Raw genomic sequence first — 25,302 nt, 5'->3', positions numbered from 1 at the left:
AGGGAAAAAGTGAAGGAAAAATTACTTCAAAGACAGAAAGAACCATGGAAGCTAAGGTCTGATACCAAGAAATCTCAGGCCAGCAAAGCAGACCCACCAATGCACTTGTAGAGGGTGAGTTTGCCCTGAAGGCAGAGGGTGGGCATTCTGCTTGGATGTTTAGGAAGTTTTGGTGCACCAGGCCTCAGAGAGGGTGGAGCACATTTCTTGGGGTTTGGGGGAGCCTTGTTGCTAACCCATTGTTCTGAGGGGGTTGAGCGTGTGCCCCAGAGATGGCAGAGAGCCTGGGTGCTGCTCTGATACTTGGAGAGGTGGAGCCAAGAAAAAGCTTCTCCAGATTTGCAACCCTTACCCTAGTGTTTGAGAGAGCAAGGCCACTGAGTAGGCCCTTGGAAAGGGTAGGACTGCCGCTTTCTAAAACCCCAAGGATGAATCACCCTCAGATTCTGAAATCTAATGGTGCTTGCCCGCAGGTTTTCCAAACTGTTTGGGTACTGTGACCTCTGTTTTCCTTCCAATCTCTCCCTATGGAAATGGGAACATTTATCCTATTACCATCCCTCCTTTGGGTATTGGCAGCAGAAAATTTGTTCTGAGTTTTACAAGTCCAAAGCCAGAGAAGAATTCTGTCTTAGGACAGACCATGCCTGTAATAGACTATGATGTGATTTTATACTGTTTCTGAATTTATAAGGTATTTGTGATGTTACTGAAATTGTTTAAAGTTTTTGTTAATATTGTGATGAAATGAATGCATTTTGTATATGAAAAGAACATATTTTGGGGGAGTCCAGGGGGTAGAATGTGACAGTTTGAAACTGCTGTGTACCCCAGAAAAACCATGTTCTTTAATCCTGATTTGTTTCGGTGGGATCTTTTTGGTTGTTTCCAAGGAGATGTGACCCACCCAAGAGTGGGTGGGACCTTCTGATTGGGTGGTTTCCAGAGATGTGTCTCTGTCCATTTCAGGTGGGTCTTAATCTGCTTATTGGAGTCTTTAAAGAGGGAACCATTTTGGAAAAAGCTTCAGAGCCCACACAGAGACATTTAGAGATGCAGAAATAAAATACTCCTAGGGAAGCTGTTTGAATCTGGAAGCCAAATATATTACTTTGTTAAGCTGCCAGAATGCAATATACCAGAAATGGAATGGCTTTTATAAATAAATTTATTGAATTGCAAGTTTACAGTTCTGAGGCTGTGAAAATGTCCAAATGAAGGCACCAACAAGAGGTTACCTTCACTCAAGAAAGACTGATGCTGGCCAGAACACCTTTGTTAGCTGGGAAGTCACATGGCTGCCATCTGCTGATCCTTGTTCCCAGTTCTGATTGCTTCCAGCTTTTGATGGCCAGTGGTTTTCTCTCTAAGGGTCTGTGCACCTTCACTTAGCTCCTCAACTCTGGGTTGTGTCCTGGGCACTTGGAAGGCACTTGGTGACATCTGCTGGGCTCTGTCTGTGTTTAGGCATCTGCTCTTTATCAGCACTCCAAGCATTTTTAAACATCCGGGTCTCTGTGAGTTCTGTAGGAACTGATCTCCAAACGTCTGTCTGTGTCTGCATCTGATGTTTCTCCAAAATGTTCCCCCTTTTAAAGGACTACAGTAAACTAATCAAGACCCACCTTGAATGGGCAGTCACACTGCCATGCAATCACATCTCCACAGAGATAATCTAATCAAAAGTTTCCACCCGACAGTATTGAATCAGGATTAAAAGAAACAGCTGCCTCCCACAGTATTGGATCAGGATTAAATCATGATTTTTCTGGGGTACATACAAGTTTTAAACTCATATAAAAGGATCAGCAGTCCTAGCCACATGCTTTCTCAGCTGACAGAGGTCTTCAAGACCCATTGGCTTTTCAAGGCATGTTTCCCTGGATGCCTTAGCTTGGAATTTTTATGACCTTAGGACTGTAAACTTCTAACTATAAATTCATTTTATAAAAGTAAACCCAGTATGTTGAATTTCCTGCAGCATTAACAAACTAAAATATAAGCTATGGACTATAGATAGTAGTATACTTAGAGCAATATTGTTTCATCAATTGTAACAGGTATACACTAATGCAAAGTATTTATAACAGGGTGTGTATTAGTTTGTTAAACGCTGCCTGGGGGTGGGGGTGCATCTCCAAAGGTCTTTGGCTATGTAAACTCTAAAGCTTTTTCAAAATGGTTCCCTCTTAAAGGACTCCAGTAAGCAACCTTACCTTGAATGGGTGAAGACACATAGAAACCATCTAATCAAAAGGTTCCACCCACAACTGGGTGGGTCATATTTCCATGGAAACAACTTAATCAAAAGGATCCATCTTAAAAAAAAGATTCCACCTAGCAATATTGACAAGGATTAAAGAACATGGCTTTTCTGGGGTACAGGATAGTTATAAACGGGAACACAGGGAAAACTGTGTATGAGGAGGAAGGGGACATGGTAACTTTTGCATTTTTCTGTAAACCTACAACTTCTCTAATAAAAAAAATATGTGTATGTATTGTATTGTGTTGTATACGTACTGATGTGGAAAAATAAATGTGATTTTTAATAAAAAGATCAAGTTTCAGAATAAAATAATCCCCTTCCATCCCAGCTGTATATGTATTATGCATAAGTTTTTATTGCATAGGAAAATGTCTTGAAGGATACATACTAAAGTGTCCACGGTGCCTACCTTGGGGAAAGGGAGTGAAAGACACTTACTATTGGAAAAATGGAGGATAGGTGTGGAGAGGAAGGGTTTAAGCAGAAGTTTCACTGTTTTAATAGTTGAGTGTATTTAAGTTGTTTTAAGTATATATCACTTTTATAAAAAAATCACAATTTTAACAAGGGCAAAAAAATGACAGGCCTGGATTAGAAGAGGCTGCTAGCCTCCTCACCTTTTTTATCCTAAGTAGTTACAGTTCCTTCATTTTTTATCAATTTTATATATTTGAACACAGGGTTTGCATAATAGACTAGAAGCTTTGTAAGGTCCCTCTGATCCTTAATATTTTATGAGTCTGTATGTCTGTTCTATCTAAGAGTGACAATTGAGTAGGAATTAATCTTTGTTAGGCTTCCTGTTTTACCCATACAAGTTCATGTATGTTTAATAAGACAAACTGATTTTAATATTAACAATATATAAGTAAGAAAATGTGTGCAAAAGTGCATGTGTGGTTGCTAGGTATATATCTGGAGGATATGACAATGGGGACTTGAATGGACATTTGCACACTGATGTTTATGGTAGCAGTGTTCCTGATTTGCAATGGATTGAGGTGGCCTAAGGGTACAATGACTGAGGAGTGTAAGGGAGAACTGTAGTGTTTACATACAATGGACTACTGAGAGGCTGCAAAACAGAAATGAAGTTGTGAGGCATGCAACTAGGTGAGTGAACCTTAAGGACAGTGCATTGAAGCAAATGTCAGAAACAAAGAGACCAATATTATCATGCCTCACTCATAGGGATTTACTATAGTATACAAACTCAGAGAATTGAACTTGAAAGCATGGGTATCAAGTTGGGACCTATAGTAAAGGGTCCTAGATTACGAACTCTTATAGCAGTCACATACATTCAGGAGTTGTAACTGGTATTTCTAAAATCTGAGATACGGAGCCATTTGTGTATAACCTGGTTGTTCCTTGAAACTTCGGGTATTTATGTGACACTTGAGACTCACAGTTAGAGCACTGAAGCTATGAAAGTCAGCAACTGTTAAAAAGCTGAAAGTGTTCAGACTTCGACTAGAGATATAAATGAAGCTGATTTGGATAAGACTAAGGTAAATCAGTATACTGGGTAAAGGATGATATGATCCATATTTTCAAACTTCAACCTCTATGTGAGACCAAAAGGAGAGATATTTATTTGGTGCAAAACTTATATTTTGGGTAGCACATTACCTAATGTAACTTATATGGTCAGTTTACTTCAACTCCATAATTGCAAGGAATCTTGAATAGGGCATGAGATCTTGTTAGTTTATACAGGTTCGTGTGATACCCCGATATATCCACGAGTAATTTGGGCAGAGAATTAAAAAGTACTTGCAAAAGGGGAGAAAGGAGGAAATATTCAACTTCTTCATCGAGGGATATTCCTGCAAGAAATGGGGACAACAAATTGAGCCCTCAGTCTTGGGGTTTGCCCCTATAAAGTTTATTCCTGCAAAGGAGAAGCTAAGCCTACTGATAATTATGCCTAAAAGTCACCCCCAGAGAACTTCTTTTGATACTCAGATGTGATATCCCTAAGACAACCTGGCAGGTTAACTCACTGCCTTTCCCTGCTACATGCAACATGACTCGGAGGGGTGTAAATCTTCCTGGCAATGTGGGACCAGACTCCTGGGGATGAGCCAGGACTTGGCATCAAGGCAATGAGAAAGTCTTCTTGACCCAAAGTAGGGAAGAGACAAAAAGACAAAATAAAGTCTCAGTGGCTGACAGATTTCGGAGTCAAGAGGTTATTCTTATACATTATATAGATATTTCTTTTTAGTATATGGTGTATTGGAGTGGCTTTTCTTTTTCAGGAGTGATGCAAACATTCTAAAAATGATCAGGTTGAAGAACATATAATGATGTGATGATATTGTGAGCCACTGACTTTATAATATGGTTGGACTATATGTGTGTGGATATTTCTCAATAAAAATAATTTTTTAAAAAAAGTACATGTGTGGAAAATTAAGTGACAAAAAGCTGAAAATTAATTCGAGATTTGGGTAAACTGCTTTTAACCCCTTCCTGCCTCTTGCCCCAAATGGCTGAATGAAGTCCCAATCTAGCTCTAGGGACCTTACATAACTGTTTAGGGCCAGTGCTGCCACTATTTTAAAAACACTGATAAATATGCAATGTACATGCTGATACTACTGAGGAAAAAGTATAAAAACCAAGAATATATTAGATTTTGACGTTGCCATCAGTAAAATGAACCCTCAACAACCAGCTCAACTGATAGTATATTGCAGGGCAATTAGGCATAAATTGCAAATATTTCAATTTTTCTTGAATAATTTTCCAGTACTTACTGAAAACAAACAAAAAAAAGGAATGATTTCAGTCCCCTAATCTCAGACATAGTCTGTTAAAGTTTAACACAAATTATATAAATATCCCAGACTAAACCCAATGGTCAGAGTTCTGTGTCACTGGATATGTCTGTTTTTAGCACCATCTCTACTTGTAAAAAATGTTCATACAAATTTTTCAGATGAATAATTTAAGCAACACATATCATTCCCACTTTAAGAAGCTATTTTAATAGAAAAAGATAATATAAACTCCTATATTAAAAAATATACTTCCTATTGTTTTTGCAATGCACAATTTAAAGATACAACCTCTACAAAATGGAGGTTAACAAGGAAATTCTATATGAAGCAAAGAACATGAAACCAAGCAAGTTCTAGGAAAAAAAAGCCTGAATAAATGTATTTATATTCTGGGATGTGGAAAGTATTTTTCTAAAGAACATACAACCCAGAAGCGAGAAAGAAAAAGAATGATACATTTGACTACATAAAAATTAAAAACTTGCGTATGGCAAACAAAACACAAATAAGTTGATAGACAACAATAACCTGTAAAAACACATTTGCAATACCTATTAAAAACAAAGGGCTAATTCTTTAATTTACAAAGAACTCATATACATTTTAAGAAAAAGATAAAAATTCAACAGCAAAAAGATAGGAATAAGCAGTTTAAAAGAGGACAAAACTATCAAAAAGGCCAAAAACGATGAAAATAAGATTCAAATCTCATAATTAAGAAACCATATACAAACATCAAGGTACCACTTTTCTCACTTACGAGATAGCAACAGTGAAAATGTTTACTGCCCAGAACTGGTGAAGGGGCAGGAAACACACATTCTTTATTACTGCTGGTGGGTTACCAATGGGCCCACTTCTATCATTTAGCAGTATCTGTTGAAACGCACAAAGCCCAGAAATATGACTACACCTATGGGTATACCTGTTCAACAAAATGTATTATAATTATGGACAGTGCAGAATAGTGGTAATTGCAAAACAAAAAAAACAATTTAAATGTCCATAAATAGGGAACTGGTTAACTACAGCATAGCCACAAAATGGCCATTAAAAAGAATGAGGTAGATCTGTATGTATTGATAGGGAAGGGTCTTCAAGATGTACTACTGAGTTTAAAAGAAAAAATAAAAGGGTACAGAACAGTCTATTAATGAGTAAAGAAAATATTAGGTATATTGTAATTCCTTTCAGTCCTCAAAGGGTATAAAATGCTGTTGGTTGTGATTATCTTTAGATAGATAAATAAAGGGTAGGGGATGGTACTATTTTGTACCATTCTGTACTGTTTATGTTTCTAGCCTGAAACATATAAAATTATTTCAATAGGGGTTAAATAGGTTGGAAGAATATTATTGATTCATTGTTTTTTTTTTTTGTATCTACTAGACAAACACATCATTCGTGATATCTATATAAACATTTTCAAAGTTAAACCAAAACAGACAAGACTGAAAAATATACCAACACTTACTGACATTAAGCACAGGGGTTAGCCACCCTTTCCGCATGGCACTTACTATTATAAGGTATCATGCACATAGTTAATATTATCCAAAGATCTCAGAGCACTTCATTAGCATTCATTAACCTCCCACAAACAAGATCCATTCCATATGCTAATATAAGAAGCATATTCTGGGTTCGAAGTATCAAGGAATACAGGAAGAAATTCCAAGTGTTCTTATATAATGATGTTCTGACCACTGCATGATTTTCCTGGCCACCTCAGTTATGTTTCAGAGGAAGATCTTCGGATCAGATCACCAAAATAAGCAGTAATCGTCTTCAATTTATTGTTAAGAAAATTCTGCTCAATTTCCACTTGTCCTCCAGGCCCAGCTAAGGAAGCAACCTAAAAAAAGGAACAGAAGAATGTCTCAAATAAGCATGATATCATTTTTTTTTTTTTTTTTTTGGTGCATAGTCCGGGAATCAAACCTGGGTCTCTCACATGGAAGGCGAGTATTCTACCACTGAACCACCCGGGCACTTTAATGTCACTGTATCAAATAACAAGAAAACTCTGAATTTTAATTTATGCCCTTTAAATAATGAAGTGCCTCAAATGCTCACTGCTATTTCTCAGGTAAGTATTAATGCAATAATCTGTGGGAGAAATACCTGCAGTTCCAGAGGTTTTTGCTATTACTGGTAAAACTATGGTGGTATGTTGCTGTATAAGCCTGATCTTTCCAATGCCAGAAGCTAAAGAACTCAAAGAGGAAGAGAAATTGAACAAGTCCTTCCCAAATATCAGATTTATTCACTAACAAGGGATTTAAAGAATAGCCCCTTTCCTGAAAAACTTTTTCAGGTTGACAGTATCATCTTCATTTTATCTTCCCATTCATTTAACAATATTTACTGAGGATTTGTTACATGATACCAGGAATACAAAAGAAACAAGATAGACAGAATCCCTACTCTCAAGAATTCTAGCCTCTACTGCCTACTTTCTCCTAACAGGTCTGTGCTGTTCTCCCAGCTTGGACCTTCTCCACCTGCTGTGCTTTCTAAGGTCTACTAGAACATAATGACCAAACCTTTTATTAGCAATTTGAAAGCACTGCTCCCTCTCCACCTCCATATAATTGACATCAAAAGGATGTTAATCAAATGACTATCACAGGAGCAGTTAGCAAAAGATGCTTCTACTCCATAATAATGCTTGCATTTGACTTTGTAATACTTCAAATAGCAATGGTTTACCCTAAGTTCTCATATAGATATGGCTCTGTTTGGTTCAAACGTTTTTTGTCTGTTTTGTTTTTCTTATCTGTTCATACACTGGGTAAAGGAAGTGTCAGTCACAAGGTTTTCACAATCACATGGTCATACCTTAAAAGCTCTATAGTTATTCAATTATTTTCAAGAATCAAGGCTATTGGATAACAGTTCAACAGTTTCAGGCATTTCCCCAAAACACGAAAAACTGAAAAGGGGTATCTATGTACTGCATAAGAATAACTTCCTGAATGATCTATTTGAAATCTCTCAGTCACTGAAACTTTTGTTCCATTTCTCTTCCCCCTTTGGTCAAGAATTTTTCTCAATCCCACAATGTCAGGGCCAGGCTCATTCCTGTGAGTCATGGTCCACATTGCCAGGGAGATTTACACCCCAGATTCACGTCCCACCTAGGGGGAAGGGCGGTGAGTTCACCTGCCAAGTTGGTTTAGAGAGAGAGGTCACATCTGGGAACAAGAGGTTCTCTGGTGTGACTCTTTGGCATAATCATAAGTACCACGTTGCTACTGAAGCTAAGTTGGTATCTTTTTTTTTTTTAAATATTTTTATGAGAAATCTTCACACAGACAGTCCACACATGGTGTGCAATATAGTTGTATATTCATCACCATGATCATTTTTAGAACAAATGCATCATTTCCGAGAAAGAAACAAAAGAAAAAACTCATATATTCCATACCCCTTACCTCTCCTTCTCATTTATCACTAGTATTTCAATCTACCCAATTTTTTTACTCACCCTCTCATTATTTATTTTTATCCTTATTTTTTTATTCATCTGTCCATACCCTGGATAAAAGGAGCACCATACACAAGGTTTTCATAATCACGCAGTTACACTGTAAAAACTATATTGTGGTTCAAATGTTTTTTATCCAACCTCTCACAGGCCTACTAACTTGCAAATGTATTACCTACTAACCTGATGATGTATTACATCACCAGAGATAAAGCAAGAAAGATCAAGGGAAAGGGGAATCCAGTGGAGAACCCTGGGCAGTTAGAGGAGAACATAAGACATGAAGGAACAAAAAAAGGGACAAAAGGATTAGAGACAGGTACAAAGACAAATAGATGTGCATTTTCTGTATTTAATCCTGTAATTGTAATTCACAAAAATTGTAGTTGTATACTTTGCAAAGACAGGTACATAGTGTAGTTTGCTTCAGAGGACTGAGAGAATCTAATCTTAGTGGTATTATACAGCATTTGGTAAAAGGTGACATTTATTGTGTGTTACTGAGCATGTATTTTAAAGTACTGAACTGTTTCTAACTTAGGAAAAAAGTGAAAGGTACAGAAATAGGGGAGAAATAACAGGTCATTCTATGGTACATTCTTAAAGGAAGAAAAGATAAGGAATTATTCCACCAGGGGGATAACAACATCAACCTCAATCTCTGCTCCCAAAGGAACATAAAAGAGAAAGGCTGTGTTTTTATCAATAGGAACAGAAGAAAACAGAAATCAAACAGTATCTGTTATAATGATATAAAACACATATGCATACACCCCACTGTTTGCTAATAAGGAACATTAATATTATATTCTATAATATATTCTTGCCCTTAACTAAGAATAGGCAAAGGCCAACATATATAAAATATAACTATGTAACTGTTTCACAACTTTTCTCAGTTCTAATTTAAGTTCATCTAAACCAGAAAAGTAAATAGCTTGTGTCATATGCAAATAAATGCACATGAAAAAAAGAAAACATACATTCAATTCAGACAGTCATTTCAATAAGCTGAAAAACAGGACCCGAAAAACAGAAATATTATCTCCCTCAAAAAAGGCCATTTTGAGAAGAAAAGCACTGCATGACATTTATATGGAAAAAAAAATTGAACGGTACTATACAAATGGATGTGTATTGTTTCTTACATAGCTATAAGTAGAATTATATAAAAAAAATTCTCTGAGATGACAGGGTAGTTTTTTTTCCTTCTCTCTACACTGTTGAGAGGGTTCCCTAGACTTTGGTAAAGAGACAGGTATAGTGATGTACTTACATGGGAATTTTCTGAGGTCTGTGACAATATGTTTTAACTACTGTTAACTATTTAACTGTTTTTAAACAGCCCAAAATCTCTACCAACATGGATCTCACATTCTAGCTGTGAAAGACAGATGATGGATAAATCAAATAAAACAAATATTCCTGATACTAGATGATGGAAAATCAAATAAAAAAAATATTCCTGATACTAGAGGAAAAGGAAAAAAATATATATGTGGCAGAATATGATGAGAAAAGTATCTACTGGTGTTCAGGAAGAGATTTTTAAGAAATAACATGTTAGTTTCAAACACTGTGACTAAAGTAATTTCTAACTAGCCTTTTTTGTATTTTGTTTCTATCTTCACAACTACACATATTTTAGGTTCAGATTTTGGAGTTGGAACGACTGTAAAGATTCTGTAGTTAAAACTGATAAACAATGCTTTATTTCAAGCAGATTTAATGCCAGAAATTTCTGGCTGTCCTTATTTTTTACCAGCAGGATTAACTGGCAAAATGTTATTTGGTTCCTTCCTCTTTTTAGTTAAAGTTTAATAAATTGAGGAAAAGAGAGAGGGTAAGTAGGCAGGCAAATAAAAATAGCTGTGGGCTACATGCTCTATGTTTTTGGAGTTTTACCTAAATATGCTAGACCTATTTAAAGAAATCCCAGTTAATGTGGATTGGAACTAGAACTAAGGACTGTACTTTGATAAAGTAGATTTTATTTCCAGCAATTAATTAATTTTGGGGAATCAGAAATGGGAAAAAATTCACAGGTGTTGAGGTGATAATTTTAGTAAAAATTAAGGCATGAAGATATAAGCCTTATATACATATTCAAAACCCCATTTCTTTAAAACAAAAACTGATTCAATGTAAAAATGTATGATAACCAAATGAATGAGAAAAAATAACTTTCAGACTGGATTCTAACGGAAGAATATATAATAGTGAGGACAAGCAATACTTTATTATAAGAAAGATCAGAACAATTAGAGCTCTGAAGCATCCTATTACTACATTGGAGAGATGATTAAATCTGAAACATATAAAATTCTGATTAGACGCACAAGAAGCCAGGTGAAAATGCAGACTATTTTTCATGGGGTCTCCAGAGCTCCTGTCAACTGCAGAGGCAGGAACAAGGAGCATCTGAAACACTGGTTGTGATGAGAAACCTCACATCACACAGGGACAATACCTCATGTTACCCACTATGTCTCTGCCCCAATGTTTCCTTTATTACATCACACACAAAAAAGGTCAGGTAAAAAAATTTCTGAGGTAAAAAAAAGTGTTAGCGGAAAATCAGATTACAATCAAACATACTTCAATTTAATAAAAGCAGTCCCATTTCTCTGCACATGGTGTACACAAATGAGATTTCTATGCTTAAATGAATACGTCTTTTTTTTTCTGCTAATAGCTTTTCAGGTAATCTTTTTTTTTTTTTGGCATGTGCAGGCTCCGGGAAAAGCACCTGGATCTTGGGGATGACAGGGAAGAATTCTAACACTGAGCTACCCTTGCACTGATACAGATAATTTTTTAATACTATTTCATGCTTTCACAAATATTCTAATTTCCTCTTCTTTCTTTATGCAGAATATTAACTTGATGAAAAAAATGTGATTTTAAAAAGCCACTACTGTCAACAGGAGCCACTGGCATACTAGTGAAAGGTCAACAAAGCCCTCCTGCACATCACAACCTACCCTGCATTAGTCTCCTAAGAGGAGGCTGTGCTAGTTTTCAAGTTATTATGTGCCCCAGAAAAGCCGTATCTTAATCCTTATCCACTCTTGTGGAAGTAGCCTTTTCTTTTAATCCTAATACCGCAGGTTGGAAACTTCTGATTTGTTCATCTCCACAGAGATGTGACACACTCAATTGTGGGTGTGACCTTTGATTAGAGATGGGACTCCACCCATTCCAGGTGGGTCTTCACTAGTTTACTGCGATCCTTAAAAGAGGAAACATTTTGGAAAGAACAAGAAACAACAGAAACTTTGGAGTCTACAGAGAGAGAAATGACAGAGCCAACAGAAACTTCAGAGCAGAGCTGACACAGATGCCTGAGAGATGGATGTTTGGAGATGCCTGGAACCCAGAAGACATTGCCATGAGATGTTAAGCAAACCAGAATCTGGAAAGAGCCAAGGGAAGGCAAGAGATGAAAGCCAGCTCTGGAGAAGCAAAGTGAGGAACCCCAAAGGAACAAGAGGCTGAAAGCAACAGAACCCAGGAATAAGGGACTAGCCAACCACGTGCCTACCCAGCTGACAGAAGTGTTCCTGACCCATCGGCCTTTCTTGAGTGAAGGTAACCTTTTGTTGGTGCCTTAATTTGGACACCTCCAATTCCTTAGAACTGTAAATTTGTAGCTTATTAAATTCCCTTTTAGAAAGCCATTCTATCTCTGGTATACTACATTCGCTGGCAGCTTGCAAACTAGAAGAGGGGCCAATTGTAACCAGTTTACTCAGCTTTGTCTTTCACCTATTCTCAGAACCTGATACCAGAAATATGCAGACTATTTAAAGTGAACAAGTTAAACAAATCACAATGGACCAGAAGATATGGGAGACCCTGGCTACTAGCACAGAAGGTATAGGTAGCACTGTGAGCACCTGAGCACTTTTCTACTTTCTATCCAGATTGTTTACTGAGAAAACTTACTCAAAAGTAGTGAAGGAGATACAGAAGCTTATATTCAGAAGCATTTCAGCAAAAATGCACCGTATGAGGTCAGCTTCCCAACCCTTATGGAGAATGATAAGACATACTGCATAAGAACAAACAACACTGATCTAATCACCCAGTGTAAACTTTCCAAAGGAAAAGCTGGCTGATAAGCATTAGAAGCTGACTAAATTTTTATCCCTAATTACAATAAGCAGTGGATATCACCAGTTACCAGGTGAGATAAGAGAATACCTGTGGCAGGTAAAGCTCAGCAGCAACTGTCTTTCACTTTTTGCTTAATTTTTAGTCCTTTTGTCTTTAATCCCTGGAAGAGAACTGATGCAGCAGATATTCTACCCTTTGATACTCTCATCACCTCAAATTCTATTCATTGCTCCCAATCTCATGGTGAGCTAACTGCTGTAAGAATTGATACACCTATCTTTTTTGTAATTAACATGGTCTAAGAGATTCTAGGCACCTACTCTGTCACTGTGTCAGAATGACTAGGCAAATCAATAAATTTCCCTAGTTTACTCATCTATAAAATCAGACAAAAAATATAGAAAACTGTTATGATGATCCAACAAAATGTACAGGAGAATCCTACAAACTCTATACCATTCATTCAAGAAAAATTAAGCATTCATTCAAGAAACATTTATGTAGTATATGAATATAAATGCAGGGTCTATTATTTTAACAGCTTTTGAGTGCTGAGTTTTGAAGGCTTGCCATTTTCAGGTTAAGTAGTTTGAAAATTACTCATGTAGATGTAGCAGAAGCTCAACCCATGGTTCTTTTTTTAAAATATGGAATGTTTCACAAATTTGCATGTCATACCTACACATGGGCTATGATAATCTTTTCTGCTATCATTCCAATTCCAGCATATGTGCAGCTGAAGCAAGAATCCAACCCATGGTTCTTAATTCTACCCCCCCACCCCCCCCAGGTTTCTAGTTCCTAAATGGGGACTAAGGGCTCACCACCTGTTGGAATACTTACCAGGTTGGATATAATTTTGGCTATATGGCAGTGCCAAAATTAGACCAGATTTCTACCAATCAACTTAATATTTAGAACAATTTCAGAAAAATTTCTAATAGTAATATTTACAAACCAATAAGGCCCTGATTTTCCATTTATTAAATAAGCAGATACTACAATACATAGACTAATATTTTCAAAGAAATCAGTGACTTTTTATTATGTTCAACCCAAACCAAATATTAAAATGCTAATAGATTGAATCTAGTTATATTTAAATTATTTTCTAAATAACAAAATTACCTAATAATTTCCCATATCTCTAAGTAGTTTTAGTTACTCAAATGCATGCAGCTCTATTCTTCTAATGCTATATGTAAGTTTTAGAAAAGGTGCCTATTAAATATCTCCTTCTTATCTATTCATCCATCTAATAAACTATAAGAAGTGGATGACTGCTATAATTACAAACTTTACCTTTTCTACATACTATGGAATGGAACCTAAAAAGGCAATGGGAACCTTGAGATCTGTGCTAAACTGAAGAGACAGATCCTCTGATTAAATCTAGCATCAATTTCTATATTTAGGGATATAGCTTGAACAACTGCAGGATAAGTTTCATGTACAAACTCAGGTCAATTTGTAAATGTGTTCCTCCTTTACTAGGAAATAAAATAGGTTGGTCTTGACTCAACAGTTATCATGATGTCTGTTCTAGGGGAGGTAACTGAAGGGTGGAGTAGGCCCTCTACATAAATATCAGGAATTATAGGATGCAGTGTCCCCCAGCTGATTTTTCAACATGTTGCTTGATGTTGCCCTGCTTTCTGTAGTGATATGAACAATAGCACAAATAAAAAGAATTTAAATGACATTAACCTGAAAAGTAAAAATGCTATCATTTGTCTGAGGTTAAACACTGTAAGAGTTATAAGTTAGATGCTCCCATATCAAAACAACCATCCCTCATTCCTGTCTGGCTAAAGATAGGACTCCTCCACTCACAAGTGTTTCATGCCAAAGAGGGTGTCTGACAAGCCTGGCTGTGTAGTTTCCTTTGGTAGACTAACCATCCTAAGTTGCTCAAACAGCTTTATCCATACTGCATAAGTTTACTACTCAAAAGAAAAGATATTCATGTTTGGAAAGGATGGTAGATTCAAAGCTAGTATGAGCGAGAATTTTATCACTGTCAAAAGAAAGGAATGAAGGGAAACAGAGCAACACACAGGCATCAAGTAGCAAAATACATTTAATCTGAGCTCTATGGATCTAATCTAATCAGTCCTCAAGTTTCAACAGTCATTTCAGAGAGCAAATATACCTTACCTCCAAACACCTTATTATAAATTTTTTTTCTAAATCTATTCAGTTCATAAGTTTGATAGTGAGTTTGGATAGCAAGGGATACTTGTCTTGGAAGAACCCCGAAATAGAAAAAGGGAATAAGAGAACAAGATCAATGGGGAACTAGAAAAACATTTCACTAGGTATTGAAAACAGCCTTATCTCCTACATGGAAAGACTTCAAGACAAATTGTACCTGGAAAGCCAAGACAAGTTGTATTATATGGAGTCCACATTTAGTTTAGCTACCCTGAATATAAACATTATCCATGGTACAAATATACCTACTGGCAACATTCTTCAAGCTAGCTTGCCTATTAAAATTAGCTCAAAAATTATTTCTATCTCCTCTTCCTCAATCAAAATTCCATTCCATTAACTATAACAACTTTAAGAAGGTACCATAAGGAAAGCAAATTGATAAATATATACTATTAGATGATAGTCTAGCCAGAGGAATGATCCTGACTGCCACAGCCTCAAGGTCATCAATAGTGGCTGGGAATAATGGAAACGAAAAAACAACTAGCACAAAACCATTTTCAATATAAATACTCTCCTGTATATTTTTTTCCAGGGGTATAATTCCTATTACCTCAACATGAATGAAGAAGCTCCTTATTATGCCTGCTAAATAAGCTGGTAAAGACAATACTGGCTCTGTGACCAATACTTATAGTAGCAATTATTTTAAAGTATCATCTTATGTTTGTAAAGTCTTATTGTTCATAAAGTGTTTAAGGAAGCTACTTCATTTTGATTTTAATTAACCACCATGAACAATATTTAAAGCTAAGACTGTGTTGACTTCAAATAATTAGTAGTTATTTGGGAGTTTCCTTAAGGTAGTGTGTATACCCAATCAATAGAGGTTAATAGAAAAGAAAAAAAAATTAAGGTAAAGTACTATTGTAAAGCCAAGGGGGAATGTAAAATTATAAGGATTAAAAAGCATGGTAACCCTCTGTACTGGCTGAAGTGTGGGGAAATAGGCATTTTCTCATATTGTTGGTTGGAGTGTAAAGTGATACAGCCTCTGGATCTAAGTAACACCTGACAATATTTTTCAAAATTCTAAATACACATAAGTCAGTATAACTGTGTATGTGGTTAAACAATGAAACATTGCTTTAACAGCAAAATAATGAAAGTCACCTAAATCAAATGCCCATCAATATGAAACTGGCTAAATAAATTATGGTATATTCATACAATTGAATATCAGGTCATTCTAAAAAAATGATGTGGAATCATTTTTTGTGTAAAAATACCTGTAAAAAATACTCTTCAAACCATGTTAAGTGAAACAAGTAAGGTGTAAAACATAACAAGTTGTAATGTAAAAAAAGGGAGAGAAGCATATCTATATTTGCATATTATACATAAAAAGACACTAGAAGAATAGCTAAGAAACCGGTAATAATGGCTGTCTGGGAGATGGGACACTGAATGGCTAAGTGATAGAGACAGGAGATTTCCCCCAGAAATCTTTTGAATCCTGAGTTATGTTAACACAGTCATACCACATATTCAACCAAAAAAACACACATTCAAAATAACACTAAGTGGAAAAAAAAAGCTCTACGATAAAGGATGTTCAGTAATCAGTAGGTGCCTAAGTCTTTTAATAATCACTAATTAACCAAAAGCAAGTTACATTCTACAACCTGGACATAGGGGCCACACGGCAATTCTGTTCTTTTTTCATGTGCAATGCACTACACATACAAACACTGACTTAAAAGCATGGCACATGTCAATGACTGGATTAGAATGGCCAGCTATGTTCCCAGATAATTTCCCCTTTCTAATTAAGTTCTGTATTTGTAAATTTTATCACTTCTATAGCTCTAGACTTTTATAGCTCAAAATCAACTGCCCTTTATAGATATTTTTATGAGAAAAATGCAGCCTGAGTTTCAAACAGTATACTCATAAACTTTGGAACCAAACTCATTTCTAGGTTTGCATTGATATGATAGTTAATGTTCTCTAACTCTGGGACCTCTGTCAATCTTGCAATATTGCCTCTTATTTCATTTTTAAAATCTTATGTATAGAATGAATCTTCTCCATTTTGAAAAGAAAAGTTGATTTCTCACTGTAATGCAATCTAAATTCACCACCAAACAAATAGTATTTGAAATCTTATCAGTTTTCCTTTTGAGTTTTATTATTCTCTGGTGTCCTTACTCCCTCTAGAGGCAGAAAACACAAATGAACTACCAACCTTAAATCTGGCAATTTTTAAAAGCGAACCAAAACCACGTTAAAGGAAAAAATAAGCTCTTTCTCTTGGGCAAATGTTAATCTAACAAGAAAAAATTAATCACTGTAACCTTTACAACATGCAGTGAATTCCCTACTGTCACGCAAGTACCTAAATGAGCCTGTCTATATTTAATATAGGGATGACATATAGTTCAGCAAAGACTATACAGCCTCTTATGAAATTAGTGATGGAGTTTACATATGAAAGAAAGAACTATGGAACCCACAGGTCCAACCTTATCTGGGAGTCTAAAAAGCAGCTCTGAGTAACATGAGTAGCAGACTGTAGGTTAATATCAAATACATGAAGCAAGGGGACAGTGCCTTTTTCTTGGAGCTGATACTTCATATGTAATTTTGGGAGGCCTAATATTTAGATACAATGGTTCAAAAATAGATAACAGGCAGCAAGACCTAAGTTCTAAAGATAAGGGAGAAGCTAAGGTTTTCTAATTTCATTTACTCTTCTTTTAACCCAGAGAACCTCAGCTTTGGCATCATACAGAATCACTTAGAGGGCTGTAAAAAATATTCATGCTTTGTCCCATTCCAGAAAATAAACCAGAGAGAATCTTTCCCTTTGGGCCAGGGTATTTGTAATTTTAAAAAGCCACTCAGGTGATTCCAATGCGCACTCAAGAGCTGAGCACCAGAGTTCTCAGGTAGATAAACCAAGAACAGGAGAATCTCACAAATTAATCACCATGTGGGTAAGTCCAACAGAAGCCAGTCTGTCTGGTTTCTGGAAACATGAAGAGAAATGTATTATCTGAGATATTTATTCATATATTAAATTGTTTTATCATTTCACAAATAGTTAAAGCTGTTTATTCTTTCCTCTAGAGAAAACATGTCATTTTTTCATATAGGCCCTCTTCAAATCTTACTGACATTTAAATTCTTTTCACAATAACTTTCTGGTAGGATCTTCTGAGTAGCAGATAGGACTCTGTTGAGGGCTTATGGGTCAAAGGTACTGTGATGAATGCTTTCTCTATGTATTTCACTTATTCCTTAGAAACACCACGAGGCTAATAACCACCCACAGAAAGTAATGAAGAGCCAGGGTGGGATGCACACTCAGGTCTGCCTGACTCTCAATATCTATTTTATTTAGCCCATTACCTGAACATAACCCATGTATTCCCACTTCCACCTTGTTGATGTTCCTGCCATCTTCTCAATTGACCAAAATTAAATCCTTCTTCACTGTAAAGTCCAGTTTTATGTGCTGTTTATCCTCAGAAACTTTTCCTGATGTCAGTCAACAGAAAGCCAGTGCCCTTCATCTCTACCTCTCTTAATAATGCATTCTAGTGATTTATGTACCTATCATTTTTTTCATATTTCAACACTTTTATTGGGAAATAAAAAATATATATAAAAAGAAAAAGCAATAATTTTCAAAGTACATTTTAACAGGTAGTTATAAAAAGAGATTTCAAAGTTTGGTATGGGTTATCATTCCACAACTTCAGGTTTTTTCTTCCAGCTCAGGTTTTTCCTTCTAGTTATACACCTGTCTTTTAATTCCTAGGAAGATGGTGAGCTAGCACCATTGATGACTCCCTCAAGATCAACTGTGTAGACACTATAGGGGTAAATACCAAAATAAAACAACAACAAAACAAAGTATTAAAAAAAAGATACATAAGAAAATCTTTTTTTCTGAGAAAACTGGAGAAACCCTGGATGTTTTGAACTGGTGTGTGTGTGTGTTTAGGTGTTGATAGGGAATGGAAGGTAATCATTTGGTCTGGGGCAGGACACAATGTGATTATGAGAAGATAAAACAGGAAGAAGGAAAACAAGAAACTTGAATTCTGCTCTTGCTCCTCCCTACCTATGGCCTCACCTGAGGAAACTGAGAGCTCTGCTTTATATTCAGGAGTAAAACCAGGGTAGTCTACAGAGAAGTCCTGTGTTTGTGAGTAGCTGAGAGAATTCTCACTCCTCCCTTTCCAAACCTTGGGAGTTAGAGAATAGCCTGTTAAGAAGGACTAAAGCCTTTAAATGCTGGTTTTGTTCAGTCCTTCTCTTAGGAGGAGCTAGGTCCTGAGCTGGTGTTTTGTAACATAATTATAGTGTTACAGTGGCCTGGGTAGGCAACCACAGAGCTCACCCACCCCATCTTCTACAGTCATTCTGGGCTGACACAGGCCAGGACAGTGGTTGTTATCTCAGGCTATACATGAAAAATGACCAAGGGACCTTTTAAAAACCACTTAGAGCAATCTCTTGGATGGGGTTTGGATAGTCACTTTCACATTTCTCAGGTGATTCTACAGTGTACCCAGGGTTGACACTCACTGGATTTGGCCTGACCTTTTGCATTACCTGAGAAGAGTTGATACCCACAGGTGAAAATGAATCTGGGGTTGGAGGGGGGAAATGGAGAAGATTTATGAGGACTACAACTGCTTCATGGAAGAAAAACAACAGATTGGATCATAAATTACATTAAATGAAAAAGGATAAAACAGTAAGAATTTAAAATTCACCTAACAAACATATAAGAGAGATAAGTTAGCATGCAAAAGTAAAAAAGGACAATGTAGATGTTAACTATAAAGAATATAATGGTTGAAATAAAAAACACATTAGATGGGATCAATACGAGAATGGAAGACTACAGTGGGGTATCTCCTAGAAGGGAAAAGAAAGGTGGCAGAACATCAGAGAGTACAGATAAGAGGACTGACATCCACACAACAGCTGTACCAGAAAAAGGAAAAAAAAAAATGGCAAGAACACAGGTGAAATAATGAAGATAAACTCTCCAATGCAGAAAAAGATGAAAAACTTCAGAATGAAAGGGCCAATTTTCAGAGTACAAAAGAGTAGGTAAGGAAAAATCTATACCTAGCAACATTATAGCAAAATTTAGAATAAGACAAAATACTAGAGTGCCCAGTTCAAAGTAGATATATGTGTTTGTAGAAGCAACAAAAGCACCAAATAATCACCAAATCTGTATAAGCCAGTTATTATATCATATCTAATTCTAGTAGGGAAAAACTGTGATTGAAATCAATGATTATGATATAAAGTAAATAAGGACATCTGGATGTTAATCAAGTATCCTATTCTCCAAGACTATAGTTTAAATGTTGCTGGCCAAATGAAGTTAAAGTTGATTAGTTTCTATATCTATATTAAGCCTATTATTTTCAGAAATACTGAAAATTTCTATTCTTAAGTAGGTTTCAGTAAAGATCATTCTTGGCTTCTTTAACTTTGCAGTATTCAATCTTCCTTTCTATACAGATTAGAACCTGGAGTTCTCTATATGTATGTGTGCCAGGAGCTATGGAGATGAAGATTATTCAATAGCTGTAGATCTAACTGCCAGCCTCTTCCAATTTTCTAGTAACAATCAACAAGCCAGGGACTTCTTATAAACATGTTCTCAGATAGGGAAATGCTTGTGTCTTTTTCTGGCCATTCTTTCTAACAGTTGAATTGGAGAAGCTCATTGAAGTTTTCAATAATGGCTTACCTGGTCAATATCAGCATTTCTTGGAAGAAAATAAACAATATTATTAGTGATCTTCTGGGAAAGTCTGAAAATTTCAAAGGTGGAGAGCAGTTAAGGAGAACAGTAACAGCAACTAATCAGTGATCAGAGAGTGAGATTTTTTACTTATATCATAACCCAAACACATTTTGCTTATGTTACAATAAGGAACAAATTTAAATCCTCTGATGGAAATTAAATGAGAATTAAGTGGCAGATTTTGTAATTCAACAGCATATTGTCCCTGGTAGGTCAGAGTATAAGCTAAGCCTATTTAACCTATTATCCTAGGCAGCCAAGAGATGAGATGAGAAATATATGCTCTTTCTCTTTCTGCCACTTCCTAATTAATATGAAAATAGAAGGAACAAGGGTATACAATAACCAACTCTTCTTATTAAAGAATAAAGGCAAGTAACTCTAGATACTGCAGTCTACATTCTAAGTCTTATGTAGTAATTTAGAACTGCATTTCTTGTCAAAGTCAAACAGATGATACCCCTAGGGAGGAGGGAGAGAAGAGAGGGACAGATAATAAGTGCTATTCTTCATGAAATAATGGTTTGCTTAAGTATCCTGGAAGAACCAGAAAAATCTGAAGAGACACAAAACAAACTGGAGTCTATCAAGTACTATTAGCAAAATCTTCCCTTTTCACTAATCTCTCTTGTCTCTATCACACACACACACACAATGCCCTCTCCACAACCACTGCTGAGTGTCAACTCTTAGGATTCTCAAAGGATATCCATCAGGAGACATCATTGTCCTAATGTCAAAGATCTCAGCAGTGGCGTAGTCTGGTCCTCCCCAGGGAGGGCTGAGGAAGACAACATCTGCCTTTAAACGAGAAGCCAGCAGCAGGAAATCTCCACAGATGAACTCTATCTTATCTGCTATCCCATAAACTTCTGCATTATTGCGAGCAAGATCAATCTTAACAGGATCAATATCGATGGCAATCACTAAAAATGGTAAAAGGACACAAAAAAATGAGTTAAATGACACTGATTATTAATTATACAATTAATCTTTCCAACAGTCTGCTTAACTTCTGTACAATAACTTATTCTAAAGACTAGAGTACAGTTTTGCATATATTGATATATTTGGCAACATATACCAGAATAGACTTTGGTTAAGTTTTATTACCTAAATTAGAAAGATTTGTTTGCAGGCTATGAGGAAGTACAAAGAAAATGTGACAGAAAGACCTGGCTCTTAAAAGCTTTCAACCAGCTTTACCAAAGCAAGTGGCAATACTTCTTTTAATAAACATTTATCTGTTCATGGACAATTTTGCCTAGCACACTTTGGCCTGAACTTACTAACTTATTGCTATTCTTAGAAACAAAAGACAGGTCCATCACGTAGTATCTACTGAGTGCCAAATGTATAGCCAGTATTGTGCTTTAGGCTACGTACAGTTTGAGGCACGCAAAGTTCCAAATTGCACCTAAAGCCTCTAATGCTAAGATTTCAGAAAACCCAAACTTCCTCAAAATGAGAGAACCACCAAAGAAAAACAAACCTGACAACTTCTACAGAAAACAAAAATAAAACACATTTTGACAAACCTATGCAGCCAATTTATGAAGAGGTAAAGGGAACAGACAATATGTTTTCACTGGATGGGCTTTCATTTAATTTACTGCAATTTCATAATCAACAACGCAAACATAAGTTAATTTTAGCTCACTCACATCTTTCAGTAAATTATTCAAGTGCACCTGTAGGTGCAACAGTGTGTTAATGAATGGCAATGTTTTATATTTGGAAGGGCTAAGTGGAACTCTGATGCATACAGTATAGTTGTCATGGAAATATAGCTATTTTTCAGAAGTTGTTAGTTTCAAAATTTGTTAACATTTGGGAAATAATGCACTAAATATATCACTTGGACAATGAACACAAGCACAAACTATACACTGCAAGATCATGGATTTATAATGTTTTTTCTTCCCTGTTCTAAATAAACCCCCATTCACATTTATAAAAGATCTTGTCAGCTGCTCAATCTGTTACATTTACAGTTCAGAGACAGATGTACAGATGTGCTGACAACACCAGAAATTCAAAAGAAAAAATTACTTTTGACATTAAATCTACCCAGTTAATCCTCACGTTCTATCTGCACTTCTTATAGATTTTCTAGAATGCAAGCATTCAGCTTATCATATAAATCAAATGCTGACAAATATCTATTGATACTGTATAGAACTGCACTGCCCCAAAATCACTAGCCACTGATGCCTATTAAATTTATATTGATTAGAACTGATGATATTAAAAGTATGGATTCCCAGCCACTACTCATATTTCAAATGCTCAATAGACACACGGTTAGTGGCTATCATAAGGGACAGTGCATATCTAGATCATTTCCAGAATTACAGAAAGATTGAGCAGAGGGAATTTTGGGAATTTTAATTGTCATGCTATGATAGAAGGCCAAAACAAACACAAATTTCATAACTTTCGAGGAAAAATTATTTTTAGGCAATAAAAATGAATAATCTGTGATTGATATGGGCTCAAAGAAACAGCTTATGTGGCAAAGGCTGAGAAGAATCTTAAGAGTAATGAGTGAATTCTGGGGAAACAAGAAAATAATTACCATTCTGGTAAAGATGAAAATCACTCTTAACCAGGCATTTAAGAAACCAAATAAAGTTAGCAAACACAGGCCCTGGAGCAGAGCAGTAATTGAAGAGGGGCCACAGTTCATTAGCACTTGTCTTAAAATCAATGCTAAGTTTCATGTTATCATTTTCTAGGAAACTACACCTTCCTAGTTAACATTAATTTATATAAATTAATGAGATTCTGCTGAAGTCTGCTGGGATGAAAACTATCATTGCTATGCTGAATATGAAGATACTGGAAAAAACAACTTCAGAGTATGACTTGCTAACAATGGACATCTCTAAAATATCACATTATATATATTTAAATGAATTAGGACAGAAATAGGGATATTAGAATAAGAACAAGCTGAGTGACTACCCTGGCTTCACTACTCAGCCATGACAATTTGGGCAAAATGTTCAATTTTTTTTGTTTTCACAGGTATTGTCTACTTGACAGTTACCAGCAAATGCCTATTAATAATGATATTCTTTCTTGTCCCTAGGCAGTCTTCACGGGATCCTAGATAAAAGGTGAGCAAATGTGACTCCACAGTCACACAACCCTGAGGACTTTTAAAGCTGAAAGGTATCACAAAGCTTATTTCAATTTAATGCTTCTTTTTTTTAGCAGGAAGTTTCATGATGTTTGAAGTCATAAAGGTGTAAGTGGCAAAGCTAGGGCTCCTGTTCTATAGAACAATCTCTTATTTTGTTATCTTTCATTTTACAGAATGGCTTCACCAGCTGGCAGCAGTGTATATATAATCTTGGGCAAGTTAATTTCTTTATATCTCAGTTCATCTGTAAAATGTGGACAGTAAAAGGCATACTTCACAAGATCGTCAAGGATTAAAATCTTAATACATGCAAAGCACTTAAACAGAATTTGTTACATATGTCAGCTATTATTATTTTAAGTATTTGGGATTAAATTATTAATGATATATTAAATTTCAGCAAATACAGGCTGAAGCAAAATAAAACATTTATCGAATGAATACAAAACAAATAGCTGTCTTTTATTAATAGCTAATTACCCCTTTTTCCTGTTAAGGCAAACTGAATGGTATTTCCTCCAACTCCACAGAAGGCGTCTACCACAATGTCACATTTGAAGGACTGGCTGACACGGCCAGCAATGTGTTCAGCTATCTTTTCAGGTGTAACTGAAAACCAGCCCTCTGAGAAACAAAAGCATATCTGTTCAATTTCAAGACACCAAGCCAAACATAAACATAACAAACATTACTACTTATTACATGCTTTAAAAAAACTTAATTTTCCTTTTCAAAAAATTATACATCACCTAATTTTAAATGAAAGTTCTACAAAACTTGTTACAAAAAACCATGACTGTGCCATTTCCATTCCTAATTTCCTTACAAGGAAGTGCCTTCAATCCTCACCTGGTTCTTTATTTAACATACCTCCATCTCACCAATAAGTGAATACAATTCTGTTTTTGTTCTTAAGTAGTATTATGGAAAACGAAAAATTAATTCTTCTAATTGGCTAAAACTCCCTGAGCCCCAATGAGTTTTCAAATTACTTTATTTCTACCGGAGTAGCAATGAATAAGATCTGCCCTGGACCCTTTGGAAAAAGCTTCACATTTCTTAAGGGTCAGAAAAAGCAGCTGATAGCAAAAGACCTCTGAGTAGCAGAAGTAAAGCAGGAAAAGCAGATCTCTCACCATTTTCAGAAATGGAGTTCTGTGGCTACTTGACAGGAGAGGACATTACCCTCTTCCTCTTCTAGCAGAAGAAATTAACATTTTTCAGAAAGATATTTCTCTGAGCAAAATGATAACCTAATTTTCCAGTTCCTTTCCCTTCCCAAAACATTAAAAGGTTTTTCACTACCATAAAAATAACAAAAAAAACTCCTCTTGCTTAATTCAATGCTCTTTATCTTATTTCTCCTAACAACTCCTATGTACTCTCCTCAATACACATCGTTTTGTAAATTATTATAAGAGGGTCACAGAACCCCTGAAACTCCACCATACCTCCTGACTTTGACAGTTAGTCAAGGCCAATTTT

The 25,302-nt window shown here is 35.9% G+C and overlaps 1 protein-coding gene and 1 non-coding gene across 2 annotated transcripts in view; both read right to left on the bottom strand.

The window, feature by feature from the left end:
- Positions 1-660: 660 nt before the first annotated feature.
- TGS1 (trimethylguanosine synthase 1) overlaps positions 661-25,302 on the bottom strand; it is a 46,186-nt gene continuing 21,544 nt past the window's right edge. Inside the window, exons 10-13 of the mRNA XM_077166766.1 lie at positions 24,298-24,441; positions 21,379-21,595; positions 20,613-20,691; positions 661-6,913 (exon numbers count right to left, since the gene is read on the bottom strand). Of these exons, the coding sequence (XP_077022881.1) occupies positions 6,791-6,913; positions 20,613-20,691; positions 21,379-21,595; positions 24,298-24,441 (563 nt within the window). The 3' untranslated portion in view covers positions 661-6,790. The remainder of the gene's footprint in view (positions 6,914-20,612; positions 20,692-21,378; positions 21,596-24,297; positions 24,442-25,302) is intronic.
- Positions 13,309-13,412, bottom strand: LOC143689240 (U6 spliceosomal RNA). The gene has a single exon (XR_013178697.1). It is a non-coding gene; the product is annotated as a U6 spliceosomal RNA (small nuclear RNA).

Source organism: Tamandua tetradactyla, chromosome 6 (genome assembly GCF_023851605.1).
Source record: "Tamandua tetradactyla isolate mTamTet1 chromosome 6, mTamTet1.pri, whole genome shotgun sequence".
Lineage (NCBI taxonomy): Eukaryota > Metazoa > Chordata > Mammalia > Pilosa > Myrmecophagidae > Tamandua > Tamandua tetradactyla.
This window is presented reverse-complemented; position numbering and strand designations above follow the sequence as displayed.